Below are 14919 nucleotides of genomic sequence, written 5' to 3'. Positions count from 1 at the left end.
GCTCATCTTCCACCCAAGTACCACAATAAGGACAAACCGCTACAATTCTATGCACAGCATAGTGAATCCAGAAAGATTCATGCTGCAAAACATCTACTTTCTTACCTGTCGGTGTAGTTTTGCAGCTTGAAGTCTTTCTGGATTCACTAGCGAACCCACCCACCTCCGCCAGAAAGAGGAGACGGGAGGAAAAAAGGGATTAAAAGATGAAGAAAAACTTTACAAGGATAAAAGAAACAAGATTAACAAAAGACAAGAAAAAAGAATCCGAAGATGGCAACCAAAGGTGGGAGCTTCCGGAGGAAGCGTGTCAACGTCACAAAGGACGCTCACGGGCAGCCATGCGCTTTATACATTTTATTTCATTTCAAGGACTCCAAATGGTGGTATGTCGATGCTCACCTGGGCCAAGGAAAACAAGCATTGAAAATGCAATAGGTCTCGCAATAGAAGAGTTTGACCTTTTGGTTTTGCAAATGGATGAGTGGCGTTGCGTGGATGAGTGGCGTTGCGTGGATGAGTGGCGTTGCGTGGATGAGTGGCGTTGCGTGAGTGGCGTTGCGTGAGTGGCGTTGCGTGTGTGAGTGGCGTTGCGTGTGTGAGTGGCGTTGCGTGTGTGAGTGGCGTTGCGTGGGTGAGTGGCGTTGCGTGGATGAGTGGCGTTGCGTGGATGAGTGGCGTTGCGTGGATGAGTGGCGTGGATGAGTGGCGTTGCGTGGATGAGTGGCGTGGATGAGTGGCGTTGCGTGTGTGAGTGGCGTTGCGTGTGTGAGTGGCGTTGCGTGTGTGAGTGGCGTTGCGTGTGTGTGGCGTTGCGTGTGTGAGTGGCATTGCGTGTGTGAGTGGCGTTGCGTGTGTGAGTGGCGTTGCGTGTGTGAGTGGCGTTGCGTGTGTGAGTGGCGTTGCGTGTGTGAGTGGCGTTGCGTGTGTGAGTGGCGTTGCGTCGATGAGTGGCGTGTGTGAGTGGCGTTGCGTGTGTGAGTGGCGTTGCGTGGATGAGTGGCGTTGCGTGGATGAGTGGCGTTGCGTGGATGAGTGGCGTTGCGTGGGTGAGTGGCGTTGCGTGGGTGAGTGGCGTTGCGTGGGTGAGTGGCGTTGCGTGGGTGAGTGGCGTTGCGTGGGTGAGTGGCGTTGCGTGTGTGAGTGGCGTTGCGTGTGTGAGTGGCGTTGCGTGTGTGAGTGGCGTTGCGTGTGTGAGTGGCGTTGCGTGTGTGAGTGGCGTTGCGTGTGTGAGTGGCGTTGCGTGTGTGAGTGGCGTTGCGTGTGTGAGTGGCGTTGCGTGTGTGAGTGGCGTTGCGTGTGTGAGTGGCGCTGCGTGTGTGAGTTGCGCTGCGTGGATGAGTTGCGCTGCGAGAGTGGCGTTGGGTGTGAGAGTGGCGTTGGGTGCGTGGCGTTGGGTGCGTGTGTGAGGGGGGTTGGGTGTGTGAGGGGGGTTGGGTGTGTGAGGGGGGTTGGGTGTGTGAGGGGGGTTGGGTGTGTGAGGGGGGTTGGGTGTGTGAGGGGGGTTGGGTGTGTGAGGGGGGTTGGGTGTGTGAGGGGGGTTGGGTGTGTGAGGGGGGTCGGGTGTGTGAGGGGGGTCGGGTGTGTGAGGGGGGTCGGGTGTGTGAGGGGGGTCGGGTGTGTGAGGGGGGTCGGGTGTGTGAGGGGGGTCGGGTGTGTGAGGGGGGTCGGGTGTGTGAGGGGGGTCGGGTGTGTGAGGGGGGTCGGGTGTGTGAGGGGAGTTGCGTGTGTGAGTGGCGTTGCGTGGATGAGTGGAGTGGCGTTGCGTGTGTGAGTGGCGTTGCGTGTGTGAGTGGCGTTGCGTGTGTGAGTGGCGTTGCGTGTGTGAGTGGCGTTGCGTGTGTGAGTGGCGTTGCGTGTGTGAGTGGCGTTGTGTGGATGAGTGGCGTGTGTGAGTGGCATTGCGTGTGTGAGTGGCGTTGCGTGTGTGAGTGGCGTTGCGTGTGTGAGTGGCGTTGCGTGTGTGAGTGGCGTTGCGTGTGTGAGTGGCGTTGCGTGTGTGAGTGGCGTTGGGTGTGAGAGTGGCGTTGGGTGTGAGAGTGGCGTTGGGTGTGAGAGTGGCGTTGGGTGTGAGAGTGGCGTTGGGTGTGTGAGTGGCGTTGGGTGTGTGAGTGGCGTTGGGTGTGTGAGTGGCGTTGGGTGTGTGAGTGGCGTTGCGTGTGTGAGTGGCGTTGCGTGTGTGAGTGGCGTTGGGTGTGTGAGTGGCGTTGGGTGTGTGAGTGGCGTTGGGTGTGTGAGTGGCGTTGGGTGTGTGAGTGGCGTTGGGTGTGAGAGTGGCGTTGGGTGTGAGAGTGGCGTTGGGTGTGAGAGTGGCGTTGGGTGTGAGAGTGGCGTTGGGTGTGAGAGTGGCGTTGGGTGTGAGAGTGGCGTTGGGTGTGAGAGTGGCGTTGGGTGTGAGAGTGGCGTTGGGTGTGAGAGTGGCGTTGGGTGTGAGAGTGGCGTTGGGTGTGAGAGTGGCGTTGGGTGTGAGAGTGGCGTTGGGTGTGAGAGTGGCGTTGGGTGTGAGAGTGGCGTTGGGTGTGAGAGTGGCGTTGGGTGTGAGAGTGGCGTTGGGTGTGAGAGTGGCGTTGGGTGTGAGAGTGGCGTTGGGTGTGAGAGTGGCGTTGGGTGCGAGGCGTTGGGTGCGTGGCGTTGGGTGGGTGTGTGAGGGGGGTTGGGTGTGTGAGGGGGGTTGGGTGTGTGAGTGGCGTTGGGTGTGTGAGTGGCGTTGGGTGTGAGAGTGGCGTTGGGTGTGAGAGTGGCGTTGGGTGTGAGAGTGGCGTTGGGTGTGAGAGTGGCGTTGGGTGTGAGAGTGGCGTTGGGTGTGAGAGTGGCGTTGGGTGTGAGAGTGGCGTTGGGTGTGAGAGTGGCGTTGGGTGTGAGAGTGGCGTTGGGTGTGAGAGTGGCGTTGGGTGTGAGAGTGGCGTTGGGTGTGAGAGTGGCGTTGGGTGTGAGAGTGGCGTTGGGTGTGAGAGTGGCGTTGGGTGGGTGTGTGAGGGGGGTTGGGTGTGTGAGGGGGGTTGGGTGTGTGAGGGGGGTTGGGTGTGTGAGGGGGGTTGGGTGTGTGAGGGGGGTTGGGTGTGTGAGGGGGGTTGGGTGTGTGAGGGGGGTTGGGTGTGTGAGGGGGGTTGGGTGTGTGAGGGGGGTTGGGTGTGTGAGGGGGGTTGGGTGTGTGAGGGGGGTTGGGTGTGTGAGGGGGGTTGGGTGTGTGAGGGGGGTCGGGTGTGTGAGGGGGGTTGGGTGTGTGAGGGGGGTCGGGTGTGTGAGGGGGGTCGGGTGTGTGAGGGGGGTCGGGTGTGTGAGGGGGGTCGGGTGTGTGAGGGGAGTTGCGTGTGTGAGTGGCGTTGCGTGGATGAGTGGAGTGGCGTTGCGTGGATGAGTGGCGTTGCGTGGATGAGTGGAGTGGCGTTGCGTGGATGAGTGGAGTGGCGTTGCGTGGATGAGTGGCGTTGCGTGTGTGAGTGGCGTTGCGTGTGTGAGTGGCGTTGCGTGTGTGAGTGGCGTTGCGTGTGTGAGTGGCGTTGCGTGTGTGAGTGGCGTTGCGTGTGTGAGTGGCGTTGCGTGTGTGAGTGGCGTTGCGTGTGTGAGTGGCGTTGCGTGTGTGAGTGGCGTGTGTGAGTGGCGTTGCGTGTGTGAGTGGCGTTGGGTGTGAGAGTGGCGTTGGGTGTGAGAGTGGCGTTGGGTGTGAGAGTGGCGTTGGGTGTGAGAGTGGCGTTGGGTGTGAGAGTGGCGTTGGGTGTGAGAGTGGCGTTGGGTGTGAGAGTGGCGTTGGGTGTGAGAGTGGCGTTGGGTGTGAGAGTGGCGTTGGGTGTGAGAGTGGCGTTGGGTGTGAGAGTGGCGTTGGGTGTGAGAGTGGCGTTGGGTGTGAGAGTGGCGTTGGGTGTGAGAGTGGCGTTGGGTGTGAGAGTGGCGTTGGGTGTGAGAGTGGCGTTGGGTGGGTGTGTGAGGGGGGTTGGGTGAGTGGGGTTGGGTGGGTGTGTGAGGGGGGTTGGGTGAGTGGGGTTGGGTGGGTGTGTGAGGGGGGTTGGGTGAGTGGGGTTGGGTGGGTGTGTGAGGGGGGTTGGGTGAGTGGGGTTGGGTGGGTGTGTGAGGGGGGTTGGGTGCGTGTGTGAGGGGGGTTGGGTGCGTGTGTGAGGGGGGTTGGGTGCGTGTGTGAGGGGGGTTGGGTGTGAGGGGGGTTGGGTGTGTGAGGGGGGTTGGGTGTGTGAGGGGGGTTGGGTGTGTGAGGGGGGTTGGGTGTGTGAGGGGGGTCGGGTGTGTGAGGGGGGTCGGGTGTGTGAGGGGGGTCGGGTGTGTGAGGGGGTCGGGTGTGTGAGGGGGGTTGGGTGTGTGAGGGGGGTTGGGTGTGTGAGGGGGGTTGGGTGTGTGAGGGGGGTTGGGTGTGTGAGGGGGGTTGGGTGTGTGAGGGGGGTCGGGTGTGTGAGGGGGGTCGGGTGTGTGAGGGGGGTCGGGTGTGTGAGTGGCGTGTGTGAGTGGCGTGAGTGGGGTTGCGTGGATGAGTGGCGTTGCGTGGGTGAGTGGCGTTGCGTGGATGAGTGGCGTGTGTGAGTGGCGTTGCGTGTGTGAGTGGCGTTGCGTGTGTGAGTGGCGTTGAGTGGCGTTGCGTGTGTGAGTGGCGTTGGGTGTGTGAGTGGCGTTGGGTGTGTGAGTGGCGTTGGGTGTGTGAGTGGCGTGTGTGAGTGGCGTTGAGTGGCGTTGAGTGGATGAGTGGCGTGTGTGAGTGGCGTGTGTGAGTGGCGTTGAGTGGCGTTGAGTGGATGAGTGGCGTTGCGTGGATGAGTGGCGTTGCGTGGATGAGTGGCGTTGCGTGGATGAGTGGCGTTGCGTGGATGAGTGGCGTTGCGTGGCTGAGTGGCGTTGCGTGGCTGAGTGGCGTTGAGTGGCGTGGATGAGTGGCGTTGAGTGGCGTTGAGTGGCGTTGAGTGGCGTTGAGTGGCGTTGAGTGGCGTTGAGTGGCGTTGCGTGGCGTTGAGTGGCGTTGAGTGGCGTTGAGTGGATGAGTGGCGTTGAGTGGCGTTGCGTGGATGAGTGGCGTTGAGTGGCGTTGCGTGGATGAGTGGCGTTGAGTGGCGTTGCGTGGATGAGTGGGGTTGCGTGGATGAGTGGGGTTGCGTGGATGAGTTGCGCGTGTGAGTGGCGTTGCGCGTGTGAGTGGCGTTGCGCGTGTGAGTGGCGTTGCGCGTGTGAGTGGCGTTGCGCGTGTGAGTGGCGTTGCGCGGGTGAGTGGGGTTGCGCGGATGAGTGGGGTTGCGTGGATGAGTTGCGTGTGTGAGTGGCGTTGCGTGGGTGAGTGGCGTTGTGTGGATGAGTGGCGTGTGTGAGTGGCGTTGCGTGGATGAGTTGCGTGTGTGAGTGGCGTTGCGTGGATGAGTGGCGTTGAGTGGCGTTGCGTGGATGAGTGGCGTTGAGTGGCGTTGCGTGGATGAGTGGCGTTGAGTGGCGTTGCGTGGATGAGTGGCGTTGAGTGGCGTTGCGTGGATGAGTGGCGTTGAGTGGCGTTGCGTGGATGAGTGGCGTTGCGTGGATGAGTGGCGTTGCGTGGATGAGTGGCGTTGAGTGGCGTTGCGTGGATGAGTGGATGAGTTGCGTGTGTGAGTGGCGTTGCGTGGATGAGTGGCGTGTGTGAGTGGCGTTGCGTGGATGAGTGGCGTTGCGTGGATGAGTTGCGTGTGTGAGTGGCGTTGCGCGTGTGAGTGGCGTTGCGCGTGTGAGTGGCGTTGCGCGTGTGAGTGGCGTTGCGCGTGTGAGTGGCGTTGCGCGTGTGAGTGGCGTTGCGCGGGTGAGTGGCGTTGCGCGTGTGAGTGGCGTTGCGCGTGTGAGTGGCGTTGCGCGGGTGAGTGGCGTTGCGTGGATGAGTGGGGTTGCGTGGATGAGTGGGGTTGCGTGGATGAGTTGCGTGGGTGAGTGGCGTTGCGTGGGTGAGTGGCGTTGCGTGGATGAGTGGCGTGTGTGAGTGGCGTGTGTGAGTGGCGTGTGTGAGTGGCGTGTGTGAGTGGGGTTGAGTGGCGTTGCGTGTGTGAGTGGGGTTGAGTGGCGTTGCGTGTGTGAGTGGCGTTACGTGTGTGAGTGGCGTTGCGTGTGTGAGTGGCGTTGCGTGTGTGAGTGGCGTTGCGTGTGTGAGTGGCGTTGCGTGTGTGAGTGGCGTTGCGTGTGTGAGTGGCGTTGCGTGTGTGAGTGGCGTTGCGTTGATGAGTGGCGTGTGAGTGGCGTTGCGTGTGTGAGTGGCGTTGCGTGGATGAGTGGCGTTGCGTGGATGAGTGGGGTTGCGTGGATGAGTGGGGTTGCGTGGATGAGTGGGGTTGCGTGGATGAGTGGGGTTGAGTGGCGTTGCGTGTGTGAGTGGCGTTGCGTGTGTGAGTGGGGTTGAGTGGCGTTGCGTGTGTGAGTGGGGTTGAGTGGCGTTGCGTGTGTGAGTGGCGTTGCGTGTGTGAGTGGCGTTGCGTGTGTGGCGTTGCGTGTGTGGCGTTGCGTGTGTGGCGTTGCGTGTGTGAGTGGCGTTGCGTGGATGAGTGGCGTTGCGTGGATGAGTGGCGTTGCGTGTGTGAGTGGCGTTGCGTGGGTGAGTGGCGTTGCGTGTGTGTGTGGCGTTGCGTGTGTGTGTGGCGTTGCGTGTGTGTGTGGCGTTGCGTGGGTGAGTGGCGTTGCGTGGATGAGTGGCGTTGCGTGGATGAGTGGCGTTGCGTGTGTGAGTGGCGTTGCGTGGGTGAGTGGCGTTGCGTGGGTGAGTGGCGTTGCGTGGGTGAGTGGGGTTGCGTGGATGAGTGGGGTTGCGTGGATGAGTGGGGTTGCGTGGGTGAGTGGGGTTAAGTGGGTGAGTGGGGTTGCGTGGGTGAGTGGCGTTGCGTGGGTGAGTGGCGTTGCGTGGGTGAGTGGCGTTGCGTGGGTGAGTGGGGTTGCGTGGATGAGTGGGGTTGCGTGGATGAGTGGGGTTGCGTGGGTGAGTGGGGTTAAGTGGGTGAGTGGGGTTGCGTGGGTGAGTGGCGTTGCGTGTGTGAGTGGGGTTGCGTCGATGAGTGGGGTTGCGTCTGAGTGGGGTAGCGTGGATGAGTTGCGTTGCGTGTGTGAGTGGCGTTGCTGTGTGTGAATTGCTGGTTGGGGGAGTGGGGGGGGTGGGCGGGGGAGCAGCAGGCAGATGCGAGTGGAGCGCGCGCTGGAGAGGGAGGGGGTGGGAGGACTAGGCAGCGGGAGAAAGGGAGAAAGGAGTGCACGTGCATATAGCAGGACTGGGACATTACCAAATGTGCAGCTCACAATGTAAAGATGTACCTTAAAATATTTTTTCTCATGTAGCCCTTTTATTTATATTACGGCGAATATGTGCACCGCATGCTGTAAAATACTATTTTTGCACTTGATAATGTTGGACTTCACACTGTTGGCTAACAATGAAACACTTAATTCTGGTCGTTTGCCATAGGAACGTCCGGGATGCATTTGTGCACAATTAATATTTTAGCACTCATTCATTAGGTAGGGGACACTACCGCAGTCACTGGAAACACGACACAAGGGAAGCGGAGCCTGTTCTCTGCTGCTGTACAGTGCTTTCACATTTGTGCGAGGAAAAAAAAACAAGGGGGCAGGGAGAGAACAGAGGAGTGGAGGGAGGGAAGGGGTGTGCGGTGAGAGAAAGGGGAGAGCGGACAACTCAGAGGTAAGGGACAGAGAGAAGTAGAGAACGGAAAAAATATGGAAAGGAGGAAACACGGGGAATCGAGAGGGAAAGAAGAGATGGCGAAGCAGAGGGAAGGGGAGAGAAAAAGTTGAAGTAAGAGGGATAGGGAGAGACAAAAGGAGGGCATTAATGTGGGGAGGGGGGAGGAGAAGTGCGACACGGCCGCAGCAGGGGGCGGAGCGGGGAGAGCGGCAGGGGCCTTTGAAGTGAAGCTAAGCTTCACTTCAAAGGAGTGGGAGGAGTGCTGCTGGGGAACAGATGGCATTTGATGCTGTGCACGCGCATTTTAGGTCAATGCGCTTGCGCATTGACCTAAAAGCGCACGGGCACAGCACCAAATCGCCAGTCTAGGCAAACCTTGGGTAAACCTTGTTTAAGCGCCTATAGTCTCGCTTCTCTCAATGCGCATGCGCATTGATAGGTCACGAGACCTAAAAAACAGAGAGCAGAAATACTACAATTCCGGACCCAACCACTAGATGGCGGAATAATGCACGGCATAGTGAATTCAGAATGTCTTCAAGCTGCAAAACTACAGCGACCGGTAAACTATACGATATGCAGATTTTTGGATTGTAAGGAGTGTGTCACTCTAAAGAAAGTAAGGACGAGAATCAAGCAGAAATAAGTCAAGGGCAGTTTTTCATTGAAGGTTTTAGGAGTATAGTGTGAGAAATTCTTTCTGAGATGGCAAGCAATTGGAGGATGCAAGATGTGCTGTGTTGGCAGGAATTGAAGAGCTATACTATTACTACATATGGGGTGTGAAAGAGCGTGAATAGTTTTTGTGCATGAAAATTGTGCTGGTGAGTTCGTGTAAGAAACATCAAAAGGGCTGCACCTCGCAGAATGTGTCCATCTTCTGTGCAGCATGCTAGTACCAGTGCGTTTTGCACCAGCTAAAGGTAGACAAAGTGAAAAAAAGTGTTAAAGGCAACTCTTAATCAACCATCCCTACATTCTTTATGTAGTGCCGTAACACAGACAAAAACAACTGTGTAGTGTCAAATGAGAATCTAAAAAAAAATACAAGTGTGCGAGAAGCAAATCTGAGGCAAAGTTTTTAAAAAAATTGAATAACTTGGCATACTATTTCCTTACACGAGTAAGTGGCAGCTGTATACCGTGCCTGCTGAAACATGCCACTTCACTGAAGCTCGTTGCTTGCTAAACAAAAAAAAGTCCTTTGCACTAATATCACAGTGGTTAAAAAACATGAACCAACAAAGTTGTTAGCGCAAAAACACGGAAATAGGAAACTCACAAGAATAGGCACTTGTAGCTAAAATCTCACAATTTCTAAGGTGGCCCTAAAGTTAACAGCACATAAGAAGAATGTGATGAGCCTGTTATTATGCCATCCTGGCATAGGGAACAAAAAAAACAAGGTTAACCGTGTCAAGGAAATGCATTCAACATAGAGTGAAAAGAGGGTGCGAAAGATAAGAGATGTAAGATGTGCAAATGGATATGTGGAGAGAAAAGTCATACATGTTTAACAGTGTGAATATTTCTACAGGCTCCAGTAATGATTAATTCAGAGTCTCCCAATTTTAGTATTGAAACATTTTCAGTATTAATTGAGAACAAAATCATTGTTACTCATTTATCGTAAATAGCCAACTATTGTCAAAGCTGGTAGTCCTGGCTAGTTTTAGGTGTATGTCAGTTATGTTGTATATCTGGCTGCATTCACAGAAAGGTCAGAAAAGCACCAAAAATACTGGTAACGGGTCACACTATGGAAGTCACAGAAATATAGTTTGTGTTTAAGCCATGCCCTTAATTACATAGGCCACATCCCTTTTTAGAGGCGGGGTGAAACATTTGCACATAGAGTTATTGCGTACAAATGTCAATGTAATGAAGCGATGCTATCGCGAAACAAAATAAGAACAGCGATGTTTACTACAGCGCTCTCAGAGCAAGTCGAGGGAACGCGTTTAAATATTAAAATGAAAACATATGCACTCATGTTTACAGTGGCTCTTTCTTTAACTACCACAGGGGGTGGAGTCACGAAGCAGTCAAGCTAAGAACACTTCTGTTTACAACTATGCCCTTAGAGCAAGTCGGGTGAACGCGTTTAAAAAATGAAAATGCGAGCAACTCAAAAACAAATTTTTGTGTTGCGGCCTGAAACCAAGCAAAACAATAGTGCACCGACACTAACAAAAATGCCCACAAGAAAACTGATAAGTGGAGCAGGGCCAATAGCCATGAGTGGGAACACCGAAATGAAAGGAATTTTGAAAGGCACACATTAACGAATGAAAAGCGATAGGTGAAACCCCTCAGAGGAGATGCATCATGTCTCGAGAGACCGTGCATGCACTGCCACGCTTGACCTAAAAACTTTATAGTTAATGCTCCATATCCAGGGCAGACCCCTTAAACAGTGTGCACATCATTTACTCATCATTTAAACATTATGATCACTAGCTTGTTATGTGCCAAGCCTAGGATGGTCCTTTTAAACATAGTCTGGAGTTTCCAAACCTTCGTACGGGGTCTGCATGCACCTTGACACACCAACTAGAAAAACTTGGAGTGACAGGAAAGGCTCTTTCCTGGCTAGAATCATTTCTAGAAGGAAGATACTTCCAGGTATTTGAAGGTGCTACCCAATTTTTCCCACTACCTCTGAAATGTGGGGTCCCTCAGGGCTCATCCCTGAGCCCAACCCTTTTTAACGTTTACATGCACCCACTAGCAGAAATAGTTTCACCCTTCGGCATTCAGCTTATCAGCCACGCCGATGATACGCAGCTAGTGGTGGCACTGAACCAGGTACAGCAAGACCCTACAAACCTGAGCTCCTGTCTTGAAGAAATCACCAAATGGATGAGTGCATCACATTTAAAGCTCAATGGTGACAAGACAGAGCTCATGGTGCTAGGCAATCGAGCAATCTTCAATCCAAACTCTTGGTGGCCTCCTTGCATGGGTCTTTGCGCCAACCCCAAAATATGAAATAAAAAGCCTAGGCGTCTGGCTCGATAAAGAACTCTCCTTCAGAGCCCAAGCCAGAAAAACAGCAGCTAGCTGCTTCGGCTTGCTGAAGTCAACGCGTAAAATACTGCCCCTCCTACCAGAGAGTGCTAAGAAAACCCTCATCCAGGCTCTCCTTCTATCTAGACTGGATTATGGATATGCCCTTTACCTGGGAGCTCCTTCATCAGTGACTAGCAAACTCCAGGTGGTACAAAACGCTGCACCGAGACTACTGACAGGAACGAACAACCGCTCCTCAGCCAAACCAGCTTTAAGAACACTCCACTGGCTCACGATGCAAGAGAGAATCCAGTTTAAAGCTCTATGCATCGTTCACAAAAACCTCCAAGGAATAGGCCCCCCTGCCCTCAAGAACCTCCCCAAACTCTACAAAGCATCCAGGAACCTCCACTCTAACGATCTTCATCTGGTCGAAGTACCAAGAATCGGGAGGTCCCGCACTGGGGGACGTTGTTTTTCCTATAACGCTTCGAAACTTTGGAACTCCCTGCCCATCCACATCCGCCAGGAAGCCAACCATCTCTCATTCCGCAAACAACTAAAAACCTGGTTATTCCCGTAAACACCTCTCCTGCTCCTCCACACATCCGCAGCGCTGGGATGCCCTAGGGTAGCCATGCGCTATACAAGAGCTTATACAATGCAATACAATACAATACAATACAAGGTGAGTTGGTGCCGGAAAAAGATCTTCTCTCACTATTCTATAATAAACAATTTTTCACTCGCTCACTAAACAGTTATTTTGCACTGGCTGAGAGCGTTTAACCAATTTCGGATTTAAACCTTATTTTGTCACCCAACCCTATCCACGTGCCTGTTTGTTTGTGGCCATTGTATGTGCATTGTACATACAAGCGTAGCAGAGTGATGAAGGCCTTTGAGTTCCATTTCTTTGAAAGCCCCTTGCCAGTTTCTGTGCACAAGACTGGGGAGATGATTGTTTTCTCAAACAGTGAAAATATCACAGGGAGGAGACCTAGACAGGGAAGCGAGGACAAAGGAGACGGGGCTCCCATAAAAAATCAATTTGGTACTTATCCGATGTGGGTCTCCTGACTAGTCCTCCTATAGCACTGCCATTTCAAGGGGGCTGCAGTCTTTGTTCAGAGTGAGAAGGTAAAACCACCTTTTTCTCTTTCCCGATCACTGCGCCTGGTTATCAACAGCTGCAAAGACAAATAGTACACATTTAATTGTACCCCAGGCTGGAGATTACCCCATCACCCCACGCAAAGACTGTGTCTACAGAATAGAGGGGCAATTGAAAAGGGAACCCACCCCAAACCAATTCTCCTGGCCAGGCTATTGACTCCTGTATGTTGCGAGAAAATCAACCATGGGGCACTACGTGAGTGTTTACACCCAGTAACTCTGATGACTCTAAAAAATAAAAAAATTTGTATGAACATTTTTGAAGAATGTTTATTTGCTAAAGTTTTTTTATTTGTGCGTAAATTATGTATTTATTCTGTTTTGTTTAGGCCTTAAAGAGTGCTGTGCTCTATGTTATTTTGGCACCCTATGATAATGAACAGTCTGATTTGGTTCATAGAATAAACGGGGACAAAAAGTTGGATGATATTCCGAAGTACAAGTAAGTATACAATGGATTTCATTCATTATATAATTTTTCCAAACAATCACAAGTGTTCTGTGTCACTGTTTGTTATGTTATGTTATTGGGGTTGCTTATATAGCGCACGGCTACTCCAGGGAGTGTCCCGGCGCTTTGGTGCTTCTGGTTTTACCTGTTTACACTGAAATAAAACAACTGTGTGTGGGGGGGGGGGAGAGTACAATATACATTGTGGTTCACTTTGTTAAACTTCCAGGTCTCTTCTTTCCATTTGAAATAACTGATTTTTAATTGGGGAGATGGTTGTCATGTATTAAGTGGAAGGTATGGAGGCGATTTCTACCTAAAGTTATTTCTGCCTTTCATTTCAACCAATCTATTGAGTTGCCTGTGTTCTTCCCTCAACCAGATTCTGTGGCAGAACGTGCTCTTCACACCTTAGATGTAAGAAGGGCGTCACTATATTACATTGAAAGAACAAAACCTTTTAGAAGGTCTAAGCAACTTTTTGTCGCTTTTGCTCCACCACATAAAGGCAATCCAATATCAAAATCAGGTATTGCAAGGTGAATAGTTCAGTTCATTCAAATATGCTATGCAAAAACATCATTATATACTAGGAAGTTGACTGCATTTGAGTTGCTTCCTGAAGTGGTAGATGTCCTCCTTGCCAGCAGACTCCCTTCCATGCAATCTATCTATACTAGACGCTGAGACAAATTTGCTGCTTGGTTTGGGGCCAAAATACTGAACACTTGCAAGCCAAGCTGTCAGATGTTCAGTTAGTTGTCGGATGTTCAGTTAGTTATTTCATTAGCCCAGCTATTCCTTGCATTGGTAATTGTTAGTGTATTCGTTTTCTCTTATGGCCTTTTTGCATTTTCCTAACCCAGTCGTCCTAGTTTAAACCACCAGTTGGGATGCGGTAAAGGTTTGACACACTTTCCCTCCAAATTTGTGATGTTCCACAGGGACCTAATGTGGCCTTGACATTTCTTAGGAGTACGCCCATAAACCCTATGTATTGTTGCTTGCTGAATCTCTTGACCAACAAAATTGTCTAATTTATTGTGATTACGTCAGTTTGTCATGTGAGTGAACTGCAGAAACCTAGTGTATCTGCCCCTTACCACCTTTTTTACAGACTATTTGGTGCTGAGGAATTGGTCAGCCATCTTATCAAAGGTGATGATTTCCTTTCATGTTGGTTATTGATCATCTACCAGCATTCTTTGCACCCCCTCAACAGGCTCGGACTGGGACCGAAAATAATCCAGGGCACCAATTAGTCAGCTAAAAGGGTGGAACATGTTTTCAAATTGGGACAGTTTTCAACTAGTAAAGACATGCTGTATAAGTGTTGTGCAAGGTTTGGAAGACTGCATAGATTTAAACTTGCAAGCAATGCCTGTTTTAATACAAGAGAAATTAACTCCCTGCTACTGATATGCGGAGAGTGGCATTCTTGTCCTTTGCTGCCCACTCTAAGACCCTCTTTTAACCACTCCTGATGTTGAGAGCGACTTTGCAGTATCATTGACTCCTATCTTGAGATGCTACAACCGTACATGGTTTTTCAACTTAAACTCTCCTCTACAGGTATGAGGAGAGCGCCATTCCTGACTTTTGTTTGCCCACTCTAAGACCTTCTTTAACACAGGGTTCCCTGAAGACTTCTACATTTCCTGTTTTCGTCTGAAACGCCGAAGCGTGCCCGACACTTTTAACACCCTGCTTCAGCCACCCCGATATTTTGAGAGCGACTTTACAGTATCATTATTGCTCATTGAAAACCCACCTGACTCTTAGTTCGCGACACCACAATGTTACGCGGTCTACAACTTATCTCTCATCTACTGGTCTGTGGTGAGTGACAGTCCGGACTCTTGTTGCCCACTCTAAGACACTCTAAGACATTCTTTAACAAGGGGTTCCTCAAAAACTTCTACATTTCACATTCATTTGAAACACCGAATCGTGCCCGAGATACTGCCCCGCCTTAGTGATTGTTGAGTATTACACCTGATTGACTAACCTCAGTCACTACTGTCCCTGGACACCCTGGTATCGGGAGACCCATCCCCTCTGCTGCCTACTTGTCCCTTTGTTCCCTCGTAATCCTACAGTGCTCTACCCTAACCAATCATGTCAGGTCCTGGCCTGAACGTGAATGGGGATAACTCTTCTACTACAGTCTACCCCCCCAACCTGTCCAAAACCGCCGCTAAATCATTCAAGCATGCCACCCTAAAAAGACAACCTAGACGTTGATATCCGACTTGCATTACAGCGCTGACATCGGCACAGTCATTAATGACCTTATCTTCTACTCCAGAAGAATTGCCTCCAGGGGCATAACCTTTGCCCACCTTCTCAATGTTCGCTCTACCAGGAACATCTCATATGGCACCAAGCTCACAATAGCGCCCTCCTCTACCCTTACTATCACTCTCTACAAAAACAACATTGTTCTAATCCAAGCCTCAACCAATAGCCTCAATAAATTCGCAGACCTTTTCACCATCCTTCGAAATCATGTGCACGACACTGACAGGCTAACTAACACCTGCACCAATGACCCGCCGTCCCACCACCCTAACGTGCCTAGCCACCCACATACCCCATCTCCAAGAGCTTCCGTCACAGTTCAGCCCATCCCACCCCAGTACGT

General features: G+C 52.4%; 1 protein-coding gene across 1 annotated transcript in view; it reads left to right on the top strand.

Annotated features, from left to right (window-relative positions):
* Window positions 1-14919, top strand: part of PSMD12 (proteasome 26S subunit, non-ATPase 12) — a 218828-nt gene that overhangs the window by 180851 nt on the left and 23058 nt on the right. Inside the window, exon 8 of the mRNA XM_078654325.1 lies at window positions 12154-12266. Coding sequence (XP_078510451.1) covers window positions 12154-12266 — 113 coding nt within the window. The remainder of the gene's footprint in view (window positions 1-12153; window positions 12267-14919) is intronic.

This window comes from Lissotriton helveticus, chromosome 7 (assembly GCF_964261635.1).
Source record: "Lissotriton helveticus chromosome 7, aLisHel1.1, whole genome shotgun sequence".
NCBI lineage: Eukaryota > Metazoa > Chordata > Amphibia > Caudata > Salamandridae > Lissotriton > Lissotriton helveticus.
This window is presented reverse-complemented; position numbering and strand designations above follow the sequence as displayed.